The 23715-nt window shown below is 42.6% G+C and overlaps 1 protein-coding gene across 1 annotated transcript; it reads right to left on the minus strand.

The window, feature by feature from the left end:
• Positions 1 to 18: 18 nt before the first annotated feature.
• Positions 19 to 23472, minus strand: rrh (retinal pigment epithelium-derived rhodopsin homolog). Its single transcript, XM_035610710.2, has 7 exons — positions 23236 to 23472; positions 20836 to 21026; positions 16720 to 16819; positions 4736 to 4889; positions 3035 to 3203; positions 745 to 923; positions 19 to 564 (listed from the first exon to the last, which is right to left on the minus strand). Exons 1-7 carry the CDS (start codon positions 23345 to 23347, stop codon positions 477 to 479), a joined length of 993 nt encoding a protein of 330 aa, XP_035466603.2. The 5' UTR covers positions 23348 to 23472; the 3' UTR covers positions 19 to 476.
• Between the last annotated feature and the right edge of the window lie 243 nt (positions 23473 to 23715).

The following is a 23715-nucleotide window of genomic DNA, read 5'->3' on the forward strand; positions in this document are numbered from 1 at the left end:
CCAAAATATTATGGCTTCTTTATTGGCCCATGTTCCATCCTTCCAACAAGTTGCATGAAATCAGTTCAGTAATTGTTGCGCAATCCTGCTGACAAACAAACAACAAACAGAGGTGAAAACATAACCTCTTTGGCAAAGGAAATTAATGATTTCCTATTGTTGCTCTGACAGCTTTCAAGCACAGGATATTATTTTGACAAGTAGTTGAAGAATTCAGTCCATACACAAAAAGATTTTAATTATTGGTCTGTTATTGAAATAATTGAAACACAAACAATGTCACAGGAACCGGAATTTACACAGTAAGCACCACAATGAGCTTTACAATTATTCAACAGAAAAATAGCTACAACAGAAAGGAAAACACTTTGATCCATGTTATTTGATCATACCTATCAATATATATAGTTTCAATGACAGGTTATATTGATATTGAGTCATTCAGAGCCAATTTCATCTCACTGGGTCAGAGGAGGTTAGGAGGTTGTCATGGGAACCTGGGTATTGATGATGATTCGCTGTCTAGTTTGACATCTGACCATCCCTATTATGGCTCTTCTGAACCTGAATGGAAAGCAAAAAGAAAGGGAAATATCCTCAATGAGCTTGAATGCACCATCATTAACACATTTAAGTAACACATACCCCCTATCTACTTCACATAAATGCTTATAACAAGCATATTTTAAAAAGTACACATTTACTATCACGTTATCAAAGATTATTGCAAAGATAAACACTCACTTCTTGTTGGCAATAACATAAATGCAGGGGTTGTAAAAGGTGGAGGACTTAGCAAAAAGGGGAGCAATGATGGCCATAGGGGCAGGAATGGTCTTGGGGTCACCAAGTGATGCCCAGAGGCAAACCATGGAGTAAGGAGACCAGGCCACCAGGAACATGGCAATCATCACTATGGACATCTGCGTGTCACAAACACAGAAGAAAAGCATTAATGTAATACAGTCACAACAGTGTATGTATTATAAATACAGGCTGTATTTAAAGACAATAATAACAATATTTTTAATATTTTAATATTAAAAGATGGCAGATACAGGTGCTGTCATGCAACGCTTTCGATGTCATTTAGTGTCAGAGTCTGCATAGTAGAGATCTTGGTGTAGAGCCGTGGTATCAAAGTCCTGCTGATATACACGCTCGAGCAATCGCGAGTCAGTATCAGTGTCAAGTGTCATCAGTATTTCACCCATTTTTTATTGCATAAAATAACAAATAAAAGCAAAATAACCAGAACAATGAACACTTGAATAGTCATCTGTTTGATAAGAACTACCTAAAATGACAGTAACCATCTTTGAAAAAAATGTTTTTAACATGTAGTTTGACTTTTTAGTTTGGCCTATGTCCCATCCACTAACATGTTACGACATATACTGCATATAATGTCAGTCACTAGGGGGCGATCAACATGATCAAGCTTCAATTTTTGATGCTGTATATCACAAATCAAGATGAAAGGGCTCAGTTATTTCACTGTTTTGGTTTTCCAGTTCACACAGACTCACATTAAGGTTATTAATCTGAATGTAATTGGAGGATATCTGGATAGAGGCCAAAAAAAAATACAATTTCTCAACAACTTGAGAAAAAATCTAAACACAAATGCCTTAATTTGTCATTGGTTACACCATATGCTCATTTAGAAAGCACTGCATTCAATATCATTAACTCAAGTCATCACAACTTGTACACAATTGGCACCCAATTCCACAGGTGGAAACACAGGAGTCAAAATTCTTCACACACCCATCAGAACCTCAGGATAGATAGATATAAGGGCCATGGGGCAGGAAGGAAGAAGGATATGAATTGTTTCAGATGAAATTCATGCAACTCTTGTTGACCATGTCCTTGGTTGGGCAAGAGTGCAGCCAAATCTTAGCAGCTTTACAGTAGCTTCTATAATGTAATATGAAGCTTCAGAGATAATAAGAGCTTAGTAACAGTACCAGTCAAAAGTTTGGACATGCTTTCCCATTCAAGTGAATAAGAAAGCGTTTCCAAACTTTTGACTGGTACTTTACATACTGCTCTCTACTGTAACTTTAGATTCCTGTACGCTGTGCTGTTACAGCACATGCATGTACTGTAGCTGTTGTGCTGTCTGAAATGCGTTGAATTACTGTACCATATCACATACAGGTACAGTCATTTGTAGTTACTGTATGCTCTTAGTTTGTAAATACGAGGATTTCCCATCAGAACTTCAATTTTTGCAGAACTGAGAGACAAGCACCTGATCGAGGCATAATACTGTAGTGCATGAGGGGAAAATTGTAAATATGGTCATAGCCAACAACACAATTTGCTTACGAGGAGACACACTCAAAGTTCCACTTTATGGACAAACAGTTTATTTTCTTATGTTAGGATATTATCCATTACATTTTTAGCTTTTTTTTTTTTGTTGTTGGCCAGGAAATTATTATACTGTATTCTAAAGTACATCACTGTTAAGAATAAAAAAAAGTTCTAAATGTATACATTGGTTGTGTCTTTATATTGTGTTCATCATTTAGAGTAAAGAGTTGTTGTTCAGGGGTAAAACCATAGGTGTCATTCATTGCAGTAACAGGTTTTTATGGAAGTGTTTTGAATTAATCTCACCAGTGTTTAATGGCAGGTTGTAGTGTATGTGAATTTTATGGCTTTTGTGTGATGTCTAAAGGCAAAATTTGTTTTTGATGTAAGAGTACATGGTTTTGAGAGGAGAGTTTGGATTTGATGCAAGAGTACATGGTTTTGAGAGTTTGGTTTTGACATGGAGGTTTGACATTTGGGCATATGAGTGTGCAGTTATATAATTGTGTTTAGAGTTTGGGGAAATGGAGCATTCTTTTAAGAAATGTGTCTTAGCAATCGAGAAAAACTGTAATTGACCTTTATCCAATCAAGGCATTGGACAACGTTGTCGAACTACAAAAACACTGAGGCTGCTGAAACGCATGCTGCCTCAGTGACAGTGGAGAAGAAGAAAAATTGAGCTTAGTGCTGCCCAGCTCTTTTTCACCTTGGTGACATCCATCTGATCCGACCAGTTGACGTTGATGCTGTCCAGGCAGTTGCCAGCTTTGTATCTCCTCACAGTGATGGACACGTTGTAGTAGCAGTAAAACATGACAGTCAGAGGCAACACAAAGTTCACAGCAATCACTGCCATAGTGTAGGAGATGAAGGAGCTGTGGAGGAAAAGCAGTCAGTATCTGCTCACGTGATATACAGGAATTATTTTAAACATAGGTCTAACTCAATGTGTGTTCAACCTGTATTGCCAAACTCAAACCCTTCCTTTCTTTCAATTACCTGAAGATTTTTTTAATGCCTTAATCTCATTGCAGCTGGATTATTGCAACGCCCGCTATGTGGGCATTAGCCAGTCATCCCTGTCCAGTTTACTAGGCTATTAACTGGTACCAGGAAGAGAGACAGAATCTCACTTTGACTTGCATCTTTACATTGGCATTCTGTAAAGTATAAATCTCCGTATAAGTTTCTTTTATTTGTTTTGAATGCTTTACATTTCCTGCCCCCTATCTGAGCTTCTCTGCCCCTTTTCCCCTCCTAGATCTGTCAGATCCTCTCATCTATGCAGCTGCTACTGGCTGCATAGATGAGAGGATCTATGCAGCCAGTAGCATTGACCAGGTTAAATGATCACATTTAACCTGGTCAATGCTACAGGTTAAATGTGATCATGTGTTTAGTGTAGCTGGTCCAAAGCTTTGGATCAGTTTATCTTTTACAACAATTCATGCCCTGATGAGATTTTCCATTGTCTTGCATACTGCAGATCTCAGACTAACTGCAACTTCCTCTAACCATTGATTGTACAATACTGTTGGGGGTTCAGCAGTCACACAAACCCAAAATGAGTGTGCTTATTATTGTTTTGAATAAAGTTTAAAAACCCACCAATTAAAATTCAATTAAAATATCTTATTGCAATAACCATAAGTCAAATACAGTTTTACCAGAGCAGTCGCAGGTTCACAATGCATGGAATAATTCATATTGTAAAATAAATACAAATGTCCACACAATCTACATCTTATACTGTACTATATTATAATACATTGGCTTAGATAAAATTAGTTATAAACAACCATTAATATAATTCATTATTATAATTTTAATTAACTTGAATGTAACCAAAAAATTAACTATATACAACTAGTGTTAAGTATTCATTAACTTAAATGAATAATTCCATATTTATTAATGGGAAATTACTACTAGCAGTACTAGCATCCAGTTTATGACAGGTCGCCAGCCTATCGCATGGCCACATACAGAGACAAACAACCATTCACTCTCACATTCACACCTACGGTCAATTTAGAATCTCCGATTAACCTATTCTGCATGTCTTTGGACTGTGGGAGGAAGCCGGAGAGAACACACGCATACATGGGGAGAACATGCACCCAGAACCTTCTTGCTGTGAGGCGAAAGTGCTAACCACTACACCACCGTGCAGCCCCTTGAATACGTCCAATATAATGTGTCACAGAACAGTACATTGGGGGAGTTACCGGATTTTCTAATTCCACAACAGACAATCATTTAGCAACATATGTTACAAACCAATCCCAGGATACCACAGCAGCAGCTGTAGTATTTGATTTGTCACTATGTTTCATGTCTCGTTATTAGTTCTTACTAGTTATGTCATAGCCACTGTCAGGTGTGCAGTAACATCAACAGCACTCACGCATCATTCTGTCTCCAGTTGATGGTGCATGTAGCTCCGGTGGGGTCAGGGGCGTATCCAGCCCAGCCCACTAGAGGCATGGAAGACCAGAAGACAGCATTCAGCCATGCTGCCAGAATTAGAAGGTTGTATGATTGCATTGTCATTTTCTGCCCTGGAGAAAGAAACAATGAAGATCAGGGAGGTCATTAAATTGTAAAGGTTTGCGTTTATTTTACAGCTGCAAACTTTAAAAAAAATTGTGCTGTTTGACAAAATTGGTGAAAATAGGAGGGCTACGTATTTCTATTTAGCAGTAACAGGTTAGTTTTAAAAAAAAGCCAGGTTTGTAGGTTTGTATTTAGGCCAAATGGGGGAAAAGTATAGATTGTCCTGAGACATTGAGGCCATTATAGATAAAAAAAAATATGAATGCCATTGTAAAAGTTGGAGATGTTTAGTAAATTTCATGGCAAATTCCCTATTTAAAAAAAAAATCTTGATGTGCACAAGTAAAGATTTTTGGCCTGATGTTGGCAGTAAACGGGTCAGGGGTCACAAATAACCCTGGGAACCATAACTTAGGTGTATATTGATGAATGTTCATAATTTGTTCACTGTTGCTTCTAAAATATAACAAAATATAGTTACTAGGAAAGTACCAAAGTAACTTCATAGTAATTACTAAGTTATTACCTAGTAAGTACATGGAAACCTAGAAGGAAACTAGATGAAAATACAAGCTACGTACTAAGAAAGTACCCATAGGGAACGGATGTAGGTACTCAAGTTATTACTTAATAAGTAAATGGAAACATACGAGGAAAGTAGATGGTATTATAATATATGTATTAACAAAGTACCAGAAGGAAAGATCTAAGTACTAAGCTATTACCTAGTAAGTACATGGAAACATACTAGGAAACTACATCATAATACAATACATATTAGGAAGGACCATAGTAAAGGATCGTAAGAACTAAGTTATTATCTGGTAAGTGCATAAAATACATTGTGAGTTCCAGTTACTTAACTTTATATACCATTAACTGTCAATCCAAAGTATTCCCTTCTGGCTTGATGATGTGTCATGTGTGCTCAATGAACTGTCAAAGTGTCATGTTCTTTCCCAGTACTAAATTATTACTTTGTGTGTACTTAATGTGTACTAGGACTGTAAAATAAAGCCATGCATATTTCCCTGTAAATACAGAGTACTTTCTTACCCGTACACAAGGTCTACTTTCAAGTGTCATGGTCTTCCCTAAAAAAGATAAATAAAACTCTCTGGCTAGACAACGTATCAAAATAAAAGTTTTTTTGCAAACCCAGAGACTTTTATTTTGATACGTTGTCTAGCCAGAGACTTTTATTTTGATACTGTGACACGCAGCAATCAGGAAACCCATGAAGAATAGATCAGTTGATAGTTAAGTTCCTCCTTCTTGGTAGCCTTTGAAGGCATTCTCTCTAAGGTAAAAGTAAAATAAAACATGAAAAAATGTGACCTAAGTTGAATTTTATGTACCCGTTGTTGTTTTAGACAGTTTGTAGTTCAAACGCAACATATATGCTACCCTCTAGCCTAGCTACATGCTATACTTAACAACTCCACTAGCTTAGCAACATGCTAACTAATGTAGCGTCTAAAGTGTATAGGCTTTGTTCTTATAGGGACAAAGACTCAGGAACGTATACTCTGGGAGCGTGAACACCGCGTCTCCGTTTATAACAGTTCCAACTCAACTGGGCGCTCCTCTCACACGTCATCACCAAACGAACACAGTTCAAGTCAACGCTTACATATGACCCCCCTTACTGAAAGAAATGTCCCCGTTTCCATGCACAAAAACAAAAAACTAAAAACTAAAAGAAAAGAGAAAAAAAAATAAAAAATTAAAAAAAAACGACTACAAAACAGGTCCGACTTATCCCTTCAAAGTAACCGTAACCATGTATGTATACACAGGACATGTATTATGCACTCAATAACAGTAAGGCACTGTCTGGGCTAGCCCAAACACACAAAGAAAACACAAATACCCCCAAAAATATATATATACATATTAACAAAAAATGACAACTTCAATAACCCCCGAAGTAACCACTTTAGACTGATCCACCCACACACTCCCTTATGAACACTTGGAGAAACATGAGCATGTACACCTGAAACAGTCCATCACATAGTCAACAAAACGCGCAGGGGGTAGCGTTGGCCTCCCAGCCTGGGAGAACCTAGGTGGGGCGACAGCTTGCTCAGGGGAACCCAGTGACTCTGAACTCGGCTCCAGGACGCAGTCCATGTTCACATCCGCACTCGACAAACCAGCCGGACCACCCGACGAGACCATATCCCCTTGCAATGCCGCAGGCTGGGAATTGCCGAACAGGGCCCTGGGTGGCCCTGCCAAGGGAACAACCGCAGGTAGGGTGTAGCGCCGTAGCCTGTCATAATGAACGGTTTGGAGAGGAGCCTCATCTCCAAAAGGGCTACCAAGCTGATACGTGCCCCCCACCACGTCATCCCTGTCCATTCATCGTCACACCAAATAGGGGCCCTTCCAGTGGGGAGCCAGCTTACGGCGGTTCTCCGTGGGATAATTTAACCACACCAGGTCCCCAACTTCGTAAGGCTCGTGCCTCAGCCTGGTGTCGTAGTACGTCTTTTGCCTCTCACTCGCGACAACGTTGTTGTCTTTTGCTTGTCCAAATGCTGTGTCCAATCGATGGAGGAGGGAACTAGCGAAGTCCTCAGAGGACCCCCACACTGCGTCGCCCTGCACCAGTGGACCCAACACGACATCCACATGAGTCCGGGCCTCCCTGCCGTGCGTAAGGAAGTAAGGCGTGAACCCCTTACTGGAATGTACAGTGGTATTGTACGCAAACGCGACCTGCAACAGAAAGGAGTCCCACTCTCCCTCACACGATAGGAGAGTCTTAGCCAGTTGATCGATAAGTGTCCTATTGAATCTTTCCACCATTCCATCCGATTTAGGGTTGTATGGTGTAGTGTGTGTCTTCTGCACACCCAACATTCTGCACAGATGTTTCACCACATCCGATTCAAACTGCCTGCCCATGTCAGTGTGCAGTGTTTCCATCACCCCATGTTCCAGGATGAAGTCCCCAAAGAGACACTCTGCGACTGTGGTGGCTTTCTGATCAGAGATGGCATACAACTTAATGAACTTAGTGAAGTAGTCCTCGACAACCAACACATACAGGTTACCTTTAGATGTGATTGGCAACTCCAGTATGTCAACCACGACACATTGAAACGGCCTCTCCGCTTGTGACGTCCTCATAGGGGCATGGTGTCGAGGTACCAGAGACTTCCTACTTTGAAAGGCATAACACTGCTCACACCATGTTCGAATGTCCCCCTGCCAAGACCCGCTCATAAGCCAGGTGAGTAGTCAACGGGGCTCCGTGCAGATGTCTCATGACCTCGGGGACCAAGACAGGAGGCACAACAACCTGCGTAGACTATCCTGCATCCGACAGCCACACAACTTAACAGTCCATCCACGAAAGTCAACCGGGGAAACTCGTGCCACAGTATCCTCAGACCCCGACTTTCACCCTTCAACCTCTGCCAAGGAGGTCTCTGGCCCTTCTCTAGCCATGACAGAGTCTGTCCAATGTCTGCGTCCTCCCGCTGGAGCTCCCTAACATTGGTGCCATTGTGTGACAGGGTGTAGATTTGGGCGTCGTCTGTGGGAGCCTGTAGTTCCGGATCAGAGCCGGGGCTGAGAACAACATTGGCGGCTGGGGTTGGGGTAGGCGCGCCAACAGCACACACAACAATGGGGCTACTGGCTTTATTCGTTTGGGTACTTGTCCACAAGCCTGCAGGCGGCACGAGGAATGACACTGTCCATTTGCTCTGCCTGGCGATCAGCCCTGCGAGACAGCAACCGCATTTGTGTGTTTGGCCCCACTCTTGTGCACGATCATCCAGTCATAGGGGTCCAATTCGAGGGCCCAACGGCTACGACGCCCCGTCCTGTCATTGTCAATGGGGACCCGCCATAGACCTAACAGTGGCCGTTGATCCGTGACTATAGTAAACGAGAGAAGACATAAATAATGTCTGAAGTTCCGAACCGCCCAAACTATCGCCCACAACTCCCTGTCATACGTAGACCACCGCCGTTCAGCACCTGAGAGAGAGCGGCTACCACATGCCACCACCCTCTCTGAGCCATCCACTTCTTGCGCCAACACCGCCCCCACTACTATTTGCAATGCGTCAGTGGACAGTATGAAAGGATAGGTAAAGTCGGGGTGACCCGTGATAGGTTCGGCACAAAGTGCATCTCGCAGGAACTCAAACGCCTCCTGGCAGTCCGTCGTCCATTGAAATGGGACGTCCTTCCCCGTGAGGTGGCTGAGGAGGTTGGCCCGTTGGGCGAAACTCTTCACAAACCTCCTGTAGTAGGAGCAGAGCCCTAGAAAAGCACGTACCTCCGTAGCTGACCGGGGTATGGGCCAGGTTTTCACCTTATCTGTGTTCCGGGGGGCTGGACGAAGCTCCCCAGCAGAGATAACATGACCAAGGAACATCACATTTTTGCGGGCCAGGTGGCATTTACCGGAATTCAATTGCAGGCCTGCATCCCCAATCCGGGTAAAAACCTCCTCCAGCGCAGAGAGATGAGTCTCAAACGATCGGCTGTAGATTAGTATATCGACAAGATACACCATGCAGATGTGCCATGGCAGACCCCTCCACACCAGTTCCATAACCCTTTAGAAGGTCGCTGCCGCATTGGTGTGGCCCATGGGCATGGATTTGAACTGATACAGACCCTGGCCGGTAGTGAAAGCGGTCTTTTCATGGTCTTCTTCAGCCACTTCCACCTGCCAGTAACTGTCGGAAATGTCCAAGGTGCTGAACCAGGTGGCCCCTGCCAGAGCATCCAGTGTGTCGTCCACCCGTGGCAGTGGATGAGAGTCTTTTACCGTCACCGAGTTGAGACCCCTGTAGTCCACACAAAACCTCAAGGTACCATTCTTCTTCCTGACGAGCACTACGGGTGAGGACCAAGGGCTGCAGCTCTCCTCAATGATGCCATCCTCCAGCAGGCGCTGCACTTGTCTGTCTATTTCCCTCCACTTGTCGGGGGAAGTACGATAGCCTCGCCGCTTTATTGGGGACTGGTCATCTGTCCGGATGTGGTGTTGGATCAGGCTGGGGTTTCCTGCCCTACCCTGTCCGGAATACCAGCAAGGCCAGCAGCTGTTCCCTCTGCTCGTCAGTCACTGAACAGTCAGTTACATCCAGCAGGGAGACATCCACCTGTTGAGGACCAAAAACCTCAGCAGGGGTTAGTAAGTCACATTCATCGACCTGGTAGAATACCCCCAGGTGAGAACTGGGATGTAGTGTCAGCTCCTTGTCAGTCGGGTTACGCAGCCGCGCCACAGTGCACTCGTCTTTCACTGGCGCCACTGAACGGACCACCACCAGACCCATGCTATCCCGCATCTCAGGCTCCAGGTAGCCCAGGTAAGAGTCAATGGGTGGTCCAGCAGCGCGTGGGGACTCAACCTTAACGGGGACAATCATTTCACTGAAAGGTGGGACAGTAGCAACAACGGACATAGTTGTGTTACAACATTTTGGCAAGAAGCCTGTGGCCTGCATGAGAGGAACATTGATGTCCCCAATGCAGAGCCGACCACGACCAACGTCCATAACAGCTTGAGTCTGTAGCATAAAATTGAACCCAGTAGAATAGCCTGTGTTGCTCCCCACACCACGTGCACAGTCTGCTCCCAATATCCTTCACCCAACCATATCGGAAGGGTCACAGTACCCAAGGTGTCAAATAATTGTCCATTAACGGTGCGTGCAAAGGTGTACCGCACACTCAACACACGTTTACGCAAGGCTGGGAGAGACATTCTGAACTCCTCAGAAATCAGTGAAACATTGGAGCCAGGGTCCATTAGCACGTTCACATCAGCCCCCTCTACCAGTCCTTTAACATAGGCTGTAGATTTGGACTCAACCGACAAACAGACGTCCATCGCGGAAACGGGAGCTGCTTTTTCTCCAGCCCTTATGACCCTGTGGTTGTGAAACTGGCATATGGCTCACTCCACCTGGGCTGTCGTTCCTCCGCCATGTGTGGTCCCCGTGGGCCCTCGCTGTCCGGTCCCTCGTCCTTCGGGAGACCATCCCCTGGTGTTGTATCCTCCCTGTGGTCTGCGCTGTGGAGAACGGCTGCTCCTGTAGTCGCCCGACAGGCATACCGCTGCTCCCTGCGCACCCCTGGGTCCTGCGGCTGCTCCCCGCTAAAGGGGGAGCCCCGTCTCGCGTTCTCATCATCACGTGCTCTCAAGTCGCTCACTTCAGTCTGTAAATTGTCCATCTTCAACGTTCAACGTTCAACCACATGAACGAGCTTCTCCGTTGCGTTGGCATTACAGTCCACAACACTAGCCGGTGGTGAATTGAGAGGGGTTGCCCCCTGTTCGTGGCATTTTGCTTGGAGAGCAGGATCCAGGCCAGCCAGAAAACGCCAGAATTTCTCCCCATTCGCTGCAGCGTGGTCATACTCAGGAAACGCTTCAGCCACGAGTCTGGAAAATTCAGGTGTAGCAGCAGCACGTTTCACACAGCACATTTTAAAAATTAAAAATCTATACAATATCTACACAAAGTCCTCCTCTCCACCACTGATCAAACGCGTCCATCTTGCAGCCTATTAAGGAGCCAGCTTTCTTGATCAGTTTGTTCAATCTGTTCGTGTCGCTGGCTCCGATGCTGCTCCCCCAGCAGACAACAGTGAAGAACAGTACGCTGGCAACAACAGACTGATAGAACATTTCCAACATCCTGCTGCACACATTGAAGGATCTCAGCTTCCTCAGGAACTGGAATCTGCTCATCCCCTTCTTGTACACAGTCAGGCTGTAGGTTTTCCAGTTCAGTCAGTTGTCGATGTTGACTCCCAGATACTTAGTCCTCCACTGTCTCCACCTCCTCCCCAAGAATGAAATGGGGCTGTGAAGCTGTTCACTTCCTCCTGAAGTCGATCACCATCTCTCTGGTCTTGTCCACATTCAGCAGCAGATGATTTGCTCTCGCTCACTCCACAAACCCGTCCACCAGCGCTCTGTACTCTCCCTCCTGTCCATCACATATACACCCAACCACTGCAGAGTCATCAGAGAACTTCTGCAATTGGCACAACTCAGAGTTGTACTTAAAGGCAGTGGTGTATACAGTGAACAGGAAAGGAGACAGCACAGTCCCCTGTGGAGCTCCTGTACCACTCACCACCATGTCGGACAGACATCACATGAGATGTGAGGGCAACTGGTCGGTAGTCGTTGAGTCCGGATGGAGTCGACTTCTTCGGAACAGGAACCAGGCAGGACGTCTTCCACAGCACCGGTACCTGCTCCAGGCTCAGGCTCAGGTTGAAGAGATACTGGAAAACAGCACACAGCTGGCTGGCACAGGTCTTCAGAACCCTGGGGCTGATGCCATCGGGTCCCGCAGCCTTGCGCTGATGAAGTCTCTCCCACTTTTTCTTCACCTGGGCAGTTGTTACAGTGCAGAGGGGGAGGGGGTTCTGACTGTCCGTAGGGGGATGGAGGTGTTGTGAAGGGGGGGGGGGGGGGGGGTTGGATCAAGTGTGCTCACCTCAGGGTAGGGGGGGGGGGGGGGGGGGAGCATTGGAGGCAGTGGAGGGCAGGGTGTGTGGTAGACGAGGCAGCAGGCGGAGAGGGCTGTGAGCTAAACCTGTTAAAGAAACAGTTCAGCTCGTTTGCTCTCTCCAGGCTCCCCGGTGATGGCCTTCATCCCCGTCCACACGTCCCTCACGTTGTTCTGCTGGAATTCGGCCTCCAGCTTCCTCCTGTAAGAATCTTTACTCTCCCTCAGCTTCTCCCTCAGTTGGGCTGCACCTCCCTCAGTAGGAGTCTGTCCCCCGACCTGAAGGCTTTCTTCTCCTTGTTAAGAAGTCCTTTCAATACCTTCCCAAAAATCTCCAATAGAGAGTATTCAAATCTTCACGAGTTAAGAGATCTCCTTACGGAAATAGAGGCAGCAAAGGAAGAAGGACATCTAGACACAGCACTGGTAATAAATCCTTTGGTCCAAAAGTTGCCCTTCAGTGTACAAGTGGCTTTCTCTCGGATCCAGCTACAAATTAGAGCACAACATCTACTACCCTCCTTTTGAAGTTTTCGTTGACTTCATTAGATGACAAGCTTTAAAAAGAAATCATCCAAGCTTTAGCCCGCAAATCTCAGTCCACAAAATGGTCGTACATACCTCATAAAGCTCAACCTGCTACAGACAAACATGATATAAAAACTGAGAACCATGAAAGACTGTGCCCCATCCATAAAAAGCTTCATCTCCTCCAGAAGTGCCTGGCTATCCATAAGAAACCTTTAGATGAATGTAAGGCATTCCTGAAGGGAAGCAGGATTTTCTATAAAGGTTGTACATCTACACAACACCTGACAAAGAACTGAGTCCACAACATGCTGTGAGGGTGGTAGTGAGAATCACATCGCTGCCCTACACCCTAGACCAGCACCGTGGACCAAAGAGCAATGCCCCTCTGCAGAGCATAGCAGGGACCAAGACCCTCCCCCAGTTTCAGAAGTCACAACCCGCTGCACCGAAGTCTGGGTGAAAATCAGAGTGAGAGATTAAAGTGGTTAAAAAAATCAGTTCTCTGGCCGAAAGAGTCTAAACCTCTTCACTAACATTTAATAAAATCTCTTTCTTAAAGCGTGTCATTTTTGTACTTTTCTGGCAATTTGGTGGTAAATTTCCAAACTCCAACCAACTGAGCAGGGGACACTTTGTGGTGGCGCACCGCTAATTCCATTTTCGGTTTCCGGCAGTGCTGGAAATTCAATGCCAATGCGTGGATTCTGATCCGTTTTCTGCCACCGTATTCAATTCTGCGTTGCATTTTTCTGACTTCACGAGTCGCAGTGGAACGCAGCACAACACGACGTAGCAAACATGGCTACTTACACGGAGGTCGGGTCCCCATATGTCACTATATTCAACTCATTCAAAGTTGACAACAAATCATTGGTTCTTTGTTGCAGGTGATAATACATATATGAACAAATAATTACGGACAATATATAACATTTCTGTGAATAAGTTCTTCTAAATATTACACACTGTAGCAACTAATGGAGTCACAAGAAATGCTCAAAAAAACACTGGAGATGATCAGAGTTTCGATGCAGTAGAGTTTATTCTTCCAAGGAGAAACAACGCCGGTCCCGGACAACGACGATGTTTCACAGATTTACAGCTAATTATATAGCATTTTGGTTCTGCCTAGTTTTTATAAAAACCAACTCACCCCTGAAATTAATTGGAAAATATTTACTAATGTTGACAAAATTCCTCCTCCTTGTGAGCTGCCAACCCTCCCCATTTGCTAGCTAACCCTTGGTGTGTCTCTTTTTCCCCTATGCGCTCATCGAGCTGAGTCAGACGATTTCTTGTCTAAACCTGTTCAAACTGGTCTGGAGGTGTCCTCAGCCTGACTTCCCACTCTGGATGAAGCAATTTTTTAAACAACCATTGTGCTTCACTATAGAGTAGAGCATATTCTATGATGCTTCATGAAAGACCAGATTAACCAATTTAGTGGAGGTTATCATTTGACTTCAAGATCCTGGACCTGGGCTATGATGCACTCCCTATGCAGCTTAGCCTTGGTCTCAACTGGGATCTAATGTCAGACACTTACCTTCAAAGCAGCCGATGAGGACAAGCCCTTCACTCGTCAAGGGGTCCTATCTACCATTAACAGCAGCGATGACCGTCTGGGATTGATCGCCCCAGTAACCATTCAAGACGAGGCAATTCTGCGAGAGCTTACACAAGACAATGGTGACTGGGACTCACCCCTCCCTCAAGGAATGGAAGAGATGATGGAAACTTGGCAGTCCTCACTGAAGGATTTAACCAGTCTCCAGATCCCAAGGCCCTACACAAAAATCTATCCCACAGAGGCATCATGTAGAGAGCTAATTGTTTTTTACGATGCTTCAACAAAAGCAACATACAGTTCCACGACTTGAACTTTGTGCTGCAGTGTTGGCGGTGGAGCTTGCCAAGCTCATGTCTTCAGAGATTGACATAGAGTTGGATGATACTACCTTTTACAGTGACAGCAAGGACATGTACCCACAGATGTAAATCCTGCAGATATTCCCACATGGTATATCACTGCTGCACATCTGTCAGGGACGAGCTGGCTTCATGAACCAACGTTTCTGAAACATCCTGATCAAGCCAATCCTGAGGAAACAACTTGGGTCTCAACGCTTTTCGTAGTGTGTTAGCTGGAACTCACTGATCCACGCTATTGCTCGCCTAACTCATATTGCCCTTTCATTCAAGACAAATCTTGAAACCATAGATAGTAGATGCAAAGGTTGGAATCATTGTCATACAGGAATATCAGTTCGGGAACTCTCACAGGCCAAGAGAATCTTCATCCATGCAGTTCAAGAAGAGACAAATGCTCAAGAGTACGCCTGTGTAAGAAAGGGGGAAAACCTCCCTAAAGACAGTCCTCTGAAAACATTAAATCCTTATATCGATGTTGATGATCTCCTGAGAGTTGGAGGTTGTGTCAAAGAAGCAGAATTCCAGCCAGGAGAGAAAACCCCTCTCATCACTCCCGGAAAGCATTATATAGCAATACTTTTGGCCCATGGGCGGTGTCTTCACATTGGACTCGGGGTGGCCTTGGTCAGAGTTAACGGTGGGCAGTGGTGTTATCCTGTTTCCTCGCCATCAAGGGCCCAGTGAAACTTCTGATTGAGGAGCCAACTTTGTCAGTGCATGCAAGGAGCTCAAGATTCCTTCCAACAACGACAATAGTTTCTATTGGACCAAGGCTGTAAATGTATCTTCAAACCTCCCCATGCCTCTCACATGGATGGTTCATGGGAGAGAATGATTGGTGTCGCAAGGGAAGATCTTGGACTCTATGTTCCTGCAGCTTGGGTCATCAAAGCTGACCCATTCTCCACACTGATGGCGGAAGGGACCTCTATCATCAACGCCAGACCTCTCATACCTGTGTCCACCGATCCAGATGATCCACTCATACTTACACCGGCAACTCTCCGCACTCAGAAAGTGAGCCTCCCTTCTGCACCAGTCTGTTACCAGGTCAAAGACCTCTGTAACAATCGTCACCAAGTCCAACATCTGGCTCAAATTTAGAATAAATGAAAGAAGCAATATCTTTCTTTACTTCAGCCACAGAGGAAGTGGGAGTCTTCCCAGCCTGACCTTCAGCTTGGAAGCATTGTGCTTCTCAAGGATGACCAACTAAAGAGGAATGAATGGCCTCTGGGACTTATCACTCAAGTCTTCCCTAGTAAAGAGAGCAGAGTACACAGGGTGGAGATCAAATTCTCTAAAATGTTAATGCAGCCTATTACCAAGATATTCCTGCTCCAGCAAATGCCATAGACTGTTGAGTAGTGGCAGTCTAATCCCACCAGATGGGGAGTGTTCTGTTACCATAGATTAGTTTTAATTGTTCTTGAAGCAAGTTCATAATACCGCCACTAGAGGGCAGTGGTCTCTTTAAGAGACACAGGAAGTGGCAACAGGGAGCCATGTTTGAGATCTGTAAGAGGCATATAACAAACAGAACAGCTATTGTAAACGTCTGTTTACATCAGCAAAGATCTGTTCACATCTTAAGCTACACGGAACACGTTGAATTGTCTTATCATTCTATATCCTTATGCTCGATAAGATTCATTATTTGTAATTAAAAAAGGTTGTTTGTGAAGTTTGAGGAAAAATGTCGATAAGCAATTCTCAGTAGATTTCATGATGTAAAATGGCTACCAAGCTAGTCTCTATTGATTTCATTTATACTAATGCTATGCTAACAGTCAATAGGGGTTTATAGTATAGTAAAAGTTCAATGACATATATTCAGTACATATATTGAGGGCGGCAGAGATACCTATGTCTGGTCTGCAGATTGTAAGGTAGCGGTCGATGGCCACCACAGTCAACAGGCCGATACTGGCCATGCCAAAGAAGATGTTGAGAGCTGCATAGATCTGCAGACAGAAACACAGAAATAAAATAATTCATTTATATATATATGTATATAAACAACAGATAGAACGTTCAAATTCAAATTACCAATTTTGGTTTCATACTTTATTAGCAGGAGAAGGTGAACGCTTTTGACACTGTCTCTAGTGAATGGCTATTTCTTGGATGCAGTATGTACTAATGTAAACTTGATTCTTGTTGAATTCTAATGCTATACTGATTGACACTAATTCTGACTCACCGTCTCCTCTAACAGTGCTGTAGCTCCACCCAAATGTCACAATTCCATGGGTCAATATTATTTTCATATCTTTTCACAGATGCCTTTCAGAATTAACTTTATCATTCACCACTTCACTTTTGCCTACCTTGTTTGGTGTTGTGTGGTTAATATTTTGTGCTGATGTCACTGTTTTTGTGCAATTTGTGTGGTAGTCAAAATCTGTTTTACTCAAATTCCAGTCCATAACTTGTACACCCAAACTTTCTTATTCACAATGATCTCCTCCAAAAGATAATTCCTGGTTAAGAAACTCTTTTTGGCAGGCCACCAAGAGCACTTTTCTTGCTGCAGCTTATGCTGACTGCCAAACCATGTTTGTTGAGTGTGTATTCTGATATTCAACTAATTCATAAATTAGTTAATTTCCCACAAGGTTGTATGGTATGGGAAAGCCATCACTGGCCAGGTAAATTGTTTGGCTTTGGGTCTGCTCTCCTGCTCGCTGTAGATTAGTATCACATGGGTCAATATCCCTGTACAATAGCAAGTTCTGAGGAAAAAAACAACTATAAGCTTCTGAAAAAAATCCCAACACGTGTCCTGTGAATGGCAGGAGCTGAAGTTAACGTGCGCAGTCTGCTCACAGGTTTACTCTGGTGCAGCGCATAATAAGTCACGGTAGCTACAAGGTTGGTGAAATTTCTGACTGGGTCTTATAATAATTGTCAAATGTATACAGGATTCAAGATTCCTTCATGTGGCATTTATTTGCTCCACATAAAAACAGTAAAAAAAAGGGAAATTTCACTTTCTCAAGAACAAAAACAGTTTCACAAAACTCCTGCTGTGTACTGTATAACTGTCATCTAGCATTTAGGAAAATATTGAATATTATTTAAATGAATAACAAATAGTAGCCAGACTTTCTAATGTATAAACAGCTTAACCAAGCGTAAACACACATTACATTCTCCATCTCTGAGAGCGCTGTAAAGAGAATGAGAAGTTTGGGCTTCACTTTTGGTGAGCTGTTATGTCGTCCATCTTTGATTTACACCATGAAACTGAGATTCCGGTACAAGCCAAACAAGTGCAACATTCTTTACATAATGCAAAGGGTTGTGTAGGATTTAAGTCAGTAATGGAAAAACCCCCTCATATTCCATTTGAATTACAGCTGAGGCAGCAGAAAGAGCCCATTAAATCTGGTAAAAACATTTTTTTACTATACACCAGTATGTAAACTTTACCAAGGCAGTGCAGTGCTATGATGCTGCAAAAGAGAAAACTGGACTGAGAGAATTGTCACCAAGCACAAAGATTTGGAAGGGGGATTTGATTCTTGCACATTTTGTTCTGATGTGCACCTGTAACGGTGGTCAGAGCTCTAGTCGACTGCTTCGCTGGGCAGCGTGTGTAAATTTCACATGGGGTTTAGCTCATTGCTCGCGCATCTGTGTTGCACACTAGAAGTCGTGAGTTTGAGTCTACCCAGTGACACATGAACAAAGCAGTTTTTGCTGAATAGGAGCATTACTAAATGTATTGAATATGAAAAATCGAGATGTTGGTAAAATAAACTTTGATTACCGTTATACATTTTGTCAAGTATTCATTAATTTAGAAGCTATAATTGTATTATTGGCTAATAGAATGATGGGGATACAGTATCCTACTGGTGAAAGTGTACGTCACAATCAGGCCCTTTGGTAGTGAGGATAAAATTTTGTGGCCCTCCCTATCATCAAAATTGCCTATCTTGGGGGCCCATATTACCATAGTAGCACTAAGGGCCCCTGGCGTTCAACTTCCTTCGGAAGTCTTGGGCCAAGCAGGCTTGGAGACCCCTGGCAGTCCAAGGCTCTGGGGCACTTGCCCCAGTGGCCTGGTCCATAATCCAGCCTTGACTTCAGGTATATGGACATCAAGATAACATTTACTATTATTTTCATAACTCTATTTTCTTTATTTTAATCGGCTCACTGGCACATCCACTACAATCAACATGTCAATTTAAAATGTTTATGTCTATTATCATAACTATATCTTTAACACAATTATTATTTTTTTTAATCTTTTATTATAGCTACTATTTATTTACTTATTTGTTTTAATTTTGTTTCCGTTTTTTCATTTATCAATTGTCCCTGCTCCTGGCTCACAAACATTACTCTTTTTTGTATTATCCCATTGTATTTATTATCTCTGGTTTGTCTAATCATCCCTTTGTGGACATCATACAACCATGTTTACACCATCATACCAATATCTCAAACACTCGTTGCAGATATGGTTGTCTGTACTTTCTCCCATCTCCACAAAGGATCTCTGGAGCTCAGCCAGAGTGATCTTTGAGTTCTTGGTTACCTCTCTCACCAAAATGTCTTCTCCCCGACTGCTCAGTTTGGCTGGATGGCCAGCTCTAGGAAGAGTCCTGGATGTCCGAAACTTCTTCCATTTAATGATAATGGAGGCCACTGTGCTCTTAACAACATTTGGTGCAGCAGAATTTTTTTTGGATGCCTTGCCACAATTCTGTCTCTGAGGTCTCAAAGATGATCAAAAGAATGGACGGCACCTGAGTCAAATAAGCAAAGTGTTTGAATACTTATGTTCACGTGATATTTCAGTTTTTCTTTTTTAATTAACTTGCTAATTTTCTATAGTTGGTCCCAAATGGAAATGGGACCAGTATTTCAAAAATGTGACATAAAACTGGAGAAACCCCCCGCCCCCCCCACACACACAAACACAAACCTTTTTTTCTCTCTCACCTCTCTCCTCTTTTTAAATATGTATATATATATTCTCTAACTCTCTCTGTTCCATTATAGATATACATATATATGTATATCATTACTATTATTATTGTATTTATTTATCTCTCTTTATATTCATAGTCACCACTGTACAAACTAATTTATGTATTTTCCCCTCTGATTCTTTTCATTCCCTCTTTGCTACCTTATCTGAATTATCCTGCTGAATTGCCTACTCTAACACACACTAACACACACACACACACACACACACACACACACACACACACATACACACAGAAACTTTAGAACTCTTTTTTGTTTGTCTGTCTGCTCGCTTTTTTTGTTTTTGTTTATTTTTTTCTGGCATCTTATGTCTGACTGTCATTGCTGTAGCCCACCCTATATGTTCCCCACCAAACCTGTAAATGCGTCTTGTCTCACTTGTTGTATTGTGCATTAAAAAAGAAAAAATATATATACATATATATATATATGTATATATATAACATTTACTGTATTTTTATTAGATTAGATTATCTGGTGCTTTTTGTGTTTTTGTTTTTAATCCAACTCTTTTTTATTCTACCACTTTGATTGTGAAGTACTTTCTGACTAATGTCTGTGAAAAGTGCCCTGTAAATAAACTTTGCTTGCATGATGGGACCATACATGATTGGTGTTCAGCGAAAGTTCTGAGAGCAGAAAGCTGACCAGTGACTAGATGATTTAGGTAGTACTTGATTTAAGCCATATAGGGTGGTTCATGTCAAAAAGGGAAAAAATAAATAAATCAGTACCCAAAACAACTGTCCCTCATCTCAACATAACATTTGATGCCATTTCCATAACTTTTCACTGTATATTGTTCCATTTGTGAATTAAAGCCCTTGTCAAGTCAGTTTTATTCATACAGCCCAATTTCACACATTGCAAATTATAGCCTCAAGAGACAGAAATGCAATAAATGCTGTGTGTGTACAGAATAACCCAACATGGTCAAAATACAGCTGACAGCAATCATGTTCCAACCCACCTGACAACCAGTGTAGCCAAATTTCCAGCTGCCATGGATGTCTGAGGCAGCTGACATGGGATAGCCGATACCAGCCACGCCAATGTCAGTAAAAGCCAGGTTGATTATGATGAAGTTGGTGGCAGTGCGGAGCTCCCTGAACTTCACAAACATGAGCAGCACCACAATGTTGCTTGCTAGACTGATGACACCTGAGAGGATGAGAGAAGATGTGGAGTACAGAGTCACAATGTGGGAGGTAGAAATCCTGCAACCTCTAATTTTATATTTCTTCTAAACAGAAGAGCCAGAGCCTGAGGAGGGAAGAAAACCCTTTGTGTTCTACACAAATGATCTAAGCTGCAGTTCCTGAACTGGCTCTAAAAGAAACTTTCAAAAAGTTTAAAAACAAACCAACATACAAAACAAACAAACAAGGAACAAAGTCGAAAACACAAGGAATCACCATGGAGTGAACAGAAGCACAATGTTAAAGAGGTAAACTGAAAAAGACGACAGGGTGTTGGTTTGCTAAACTATAACCTGTTAGAATCAGTAATCTTGCAATATTGCTGTGCAACATACTGCTTGAACTTTGTATTTAAACAATGTGAACCCTGCAAGGACTGCAGTGGCAGTTTGCTTATGGCCTTTTGCTGTCTTGCCCACTGTCTTATCAATAAAGGCTAAAATGTCCTTTTGAGTCTAGTCTTTAACCCACACCCTTACAGTTAGAGCACAGAGACTATACCCACGCAGCAAAAATTAGTTGAAAAGATGTGAAAAATATGTCTTTGCATTGAGTATGACCACTGGGACTAACTCCGTGGCTATTAGTTTGCTTAATGAAAATAAACTGTAATAGACTGATGACAGCATCTTATCTGATATCAAGACCTAATTTCAGTGAGGGGTTTGAGAAATAATTCAAATTTATTCATCAATTACAAGCCCAAGTGATTTGTAATTATGTAGTCTGGAAAAATCTGGACATACCTGAAGATGAGTTTTTGATTCATAACTTTTTCATTAGAATGAATGATAATGTCATTGTTTATTTAGAAAACAACAATTAGCAGCAGGGACGCTGGAAGTAAGTCAGAGTTGGGGGTGCTGAGAATTAGTAATAATGAAAAATAATGAAGTCATATTAAAAACAGACCAGCAGCACAACATTTATGATTTGAAAAGACATATTTGCATTACGTCTGAACCACATCTAGATTTGTTTGACATGTGAAAGTGAAAAGCCGCCATTTTCTGGTTGTAGAAAATACGACTTTATAAAGTCTCCACCCCACACAGCCCAATTTTCAATTACTTTTTTAGAGCTGAAACAAAGGCTTTGATGGACTGTCCAGATTTAGCCCAAACATCAACATCCTAATGACGTCTAGGGGCTTCCTTCAAATGGGACTCGTGAGTTTGTGGTTATGATGTGGGATTTTGTAGTATGCCTGATTTTCGAGGAATTAAATCATTACTGCAAGGCAACGGCAACATGGATGCTAATATATGCCTTACTGTCAGTGTCTAGAAGCTACATAGGCTAACACTTGCAAACTAGCAGTCGGGCAATGTACTTCAGGACATGCAAAGGCATATTGATATAAGGAAAATATGAGACTGTTGGAATATCAATATTTTCCTCACACGTATTATAAAATTCTGTAAAAAAAAATGTACACGAATAAAATAACAAATCCCATCTTTCCGTTCAACAAAAAAAAAAGAATTTCTATGGCCTCTGCCATTTCTGAAAATGTCACAACTTTAAACATACAATGCCTCGTGAACACTGAGATTACAGCTAATTTCAAGTTACAAGGTTGTAAAAAGCACAAGAGGGGCGAGGGGATGTCTGCTGGGTCCATGTTTCTGTCAGTCCGCACTTTCATAGGTTAATTAATAAAGGACTCTGAAGTAAGGTAGGTGCAGTGATGATACTTTCAATAACAATAACAGCCTTACATCAAACAGAAGCACAGGTAACATCAGGCAACAGACACTGATACTTGAATATGTACAAGTGGAGAAGGTAACAAGACACAAGTGCAATACATTAGGGCAGAGCAGGTGACTACAGAGGAGGTAAAACAATAATAGACACCTAAGCAATAGCAAAATAAAACCAGGTAGCGATACAAATTACGCTAATACACTTCTAATTTGCAACAGCAAATACTACTGTCTGTATTGTTTCTTATAAACAAAACAAAAACAATTGCCTTATTTTGCTGATAGTTCAAAACTTGTGTTAGAGTGACTTCAAACAGCTTAAACAGTGACTCTCTAGGAATTACACTGACCCCTGAGATTTATGTTATTTGACTGCAAAAGATTCCATAATTACAAAGAGAGAAATCACACTGAAACAACACAATACTCACATTATTTGTCACAAAGGAACAACATTTTTACCTGCAGTAATAAGATATCCAGCTACTATGTTGTGCTCCAGTTGGGTAAAGGCACTTTTTCCACCATAAAGTGCAACATCATCTGAAATATTAACTCCAGAGTCAATCCCCATTTTTCTGAGTTGAGGTCAACTGTGTTCCCACAAATGGTCTTGAAATTAGAATGAAACAGAGAACAATAAAAAATCGGAACAAAATATATGTAGAGAGTCTGTATTGCAAAAATGCTGCTTCCATCTAAAATCTGTGGGGAGTTGAAGAGAGGTGGGGGTCGGGGGTAAACGTGAAGGGGATTAATGCATACCAGAGTTCCTGTGTCCCCAGTTAGCTGGAGGCGGTGTGTATGTAACGTGGGCCACAGGGCTGCACAAGACAGGATTAACACTCACGTGGAGCAACTGGCAGGTTGGGCCTTGGCCTGTAAGCAACATTACAAAACTGATCTCAAGTTGAGTTAATGGCTGACTGAGGACTATCATGA

This window comes from Scophthalmus maximus, chromosome 15 (assembly GCF_022379125.1).
Source record: "Scophthalmus maximus strain ysfricsl-2021 chromosome 15, ASM2237912v1, whole genome shotgun sequence".
Classification (NCBI taxonomy): Eukaryota; Metazoa; Chordata; class Actinopteri; order Pleuronectiformes; family Scophthalmidae; genus Scophthalmus; species Scophthalmus maximus.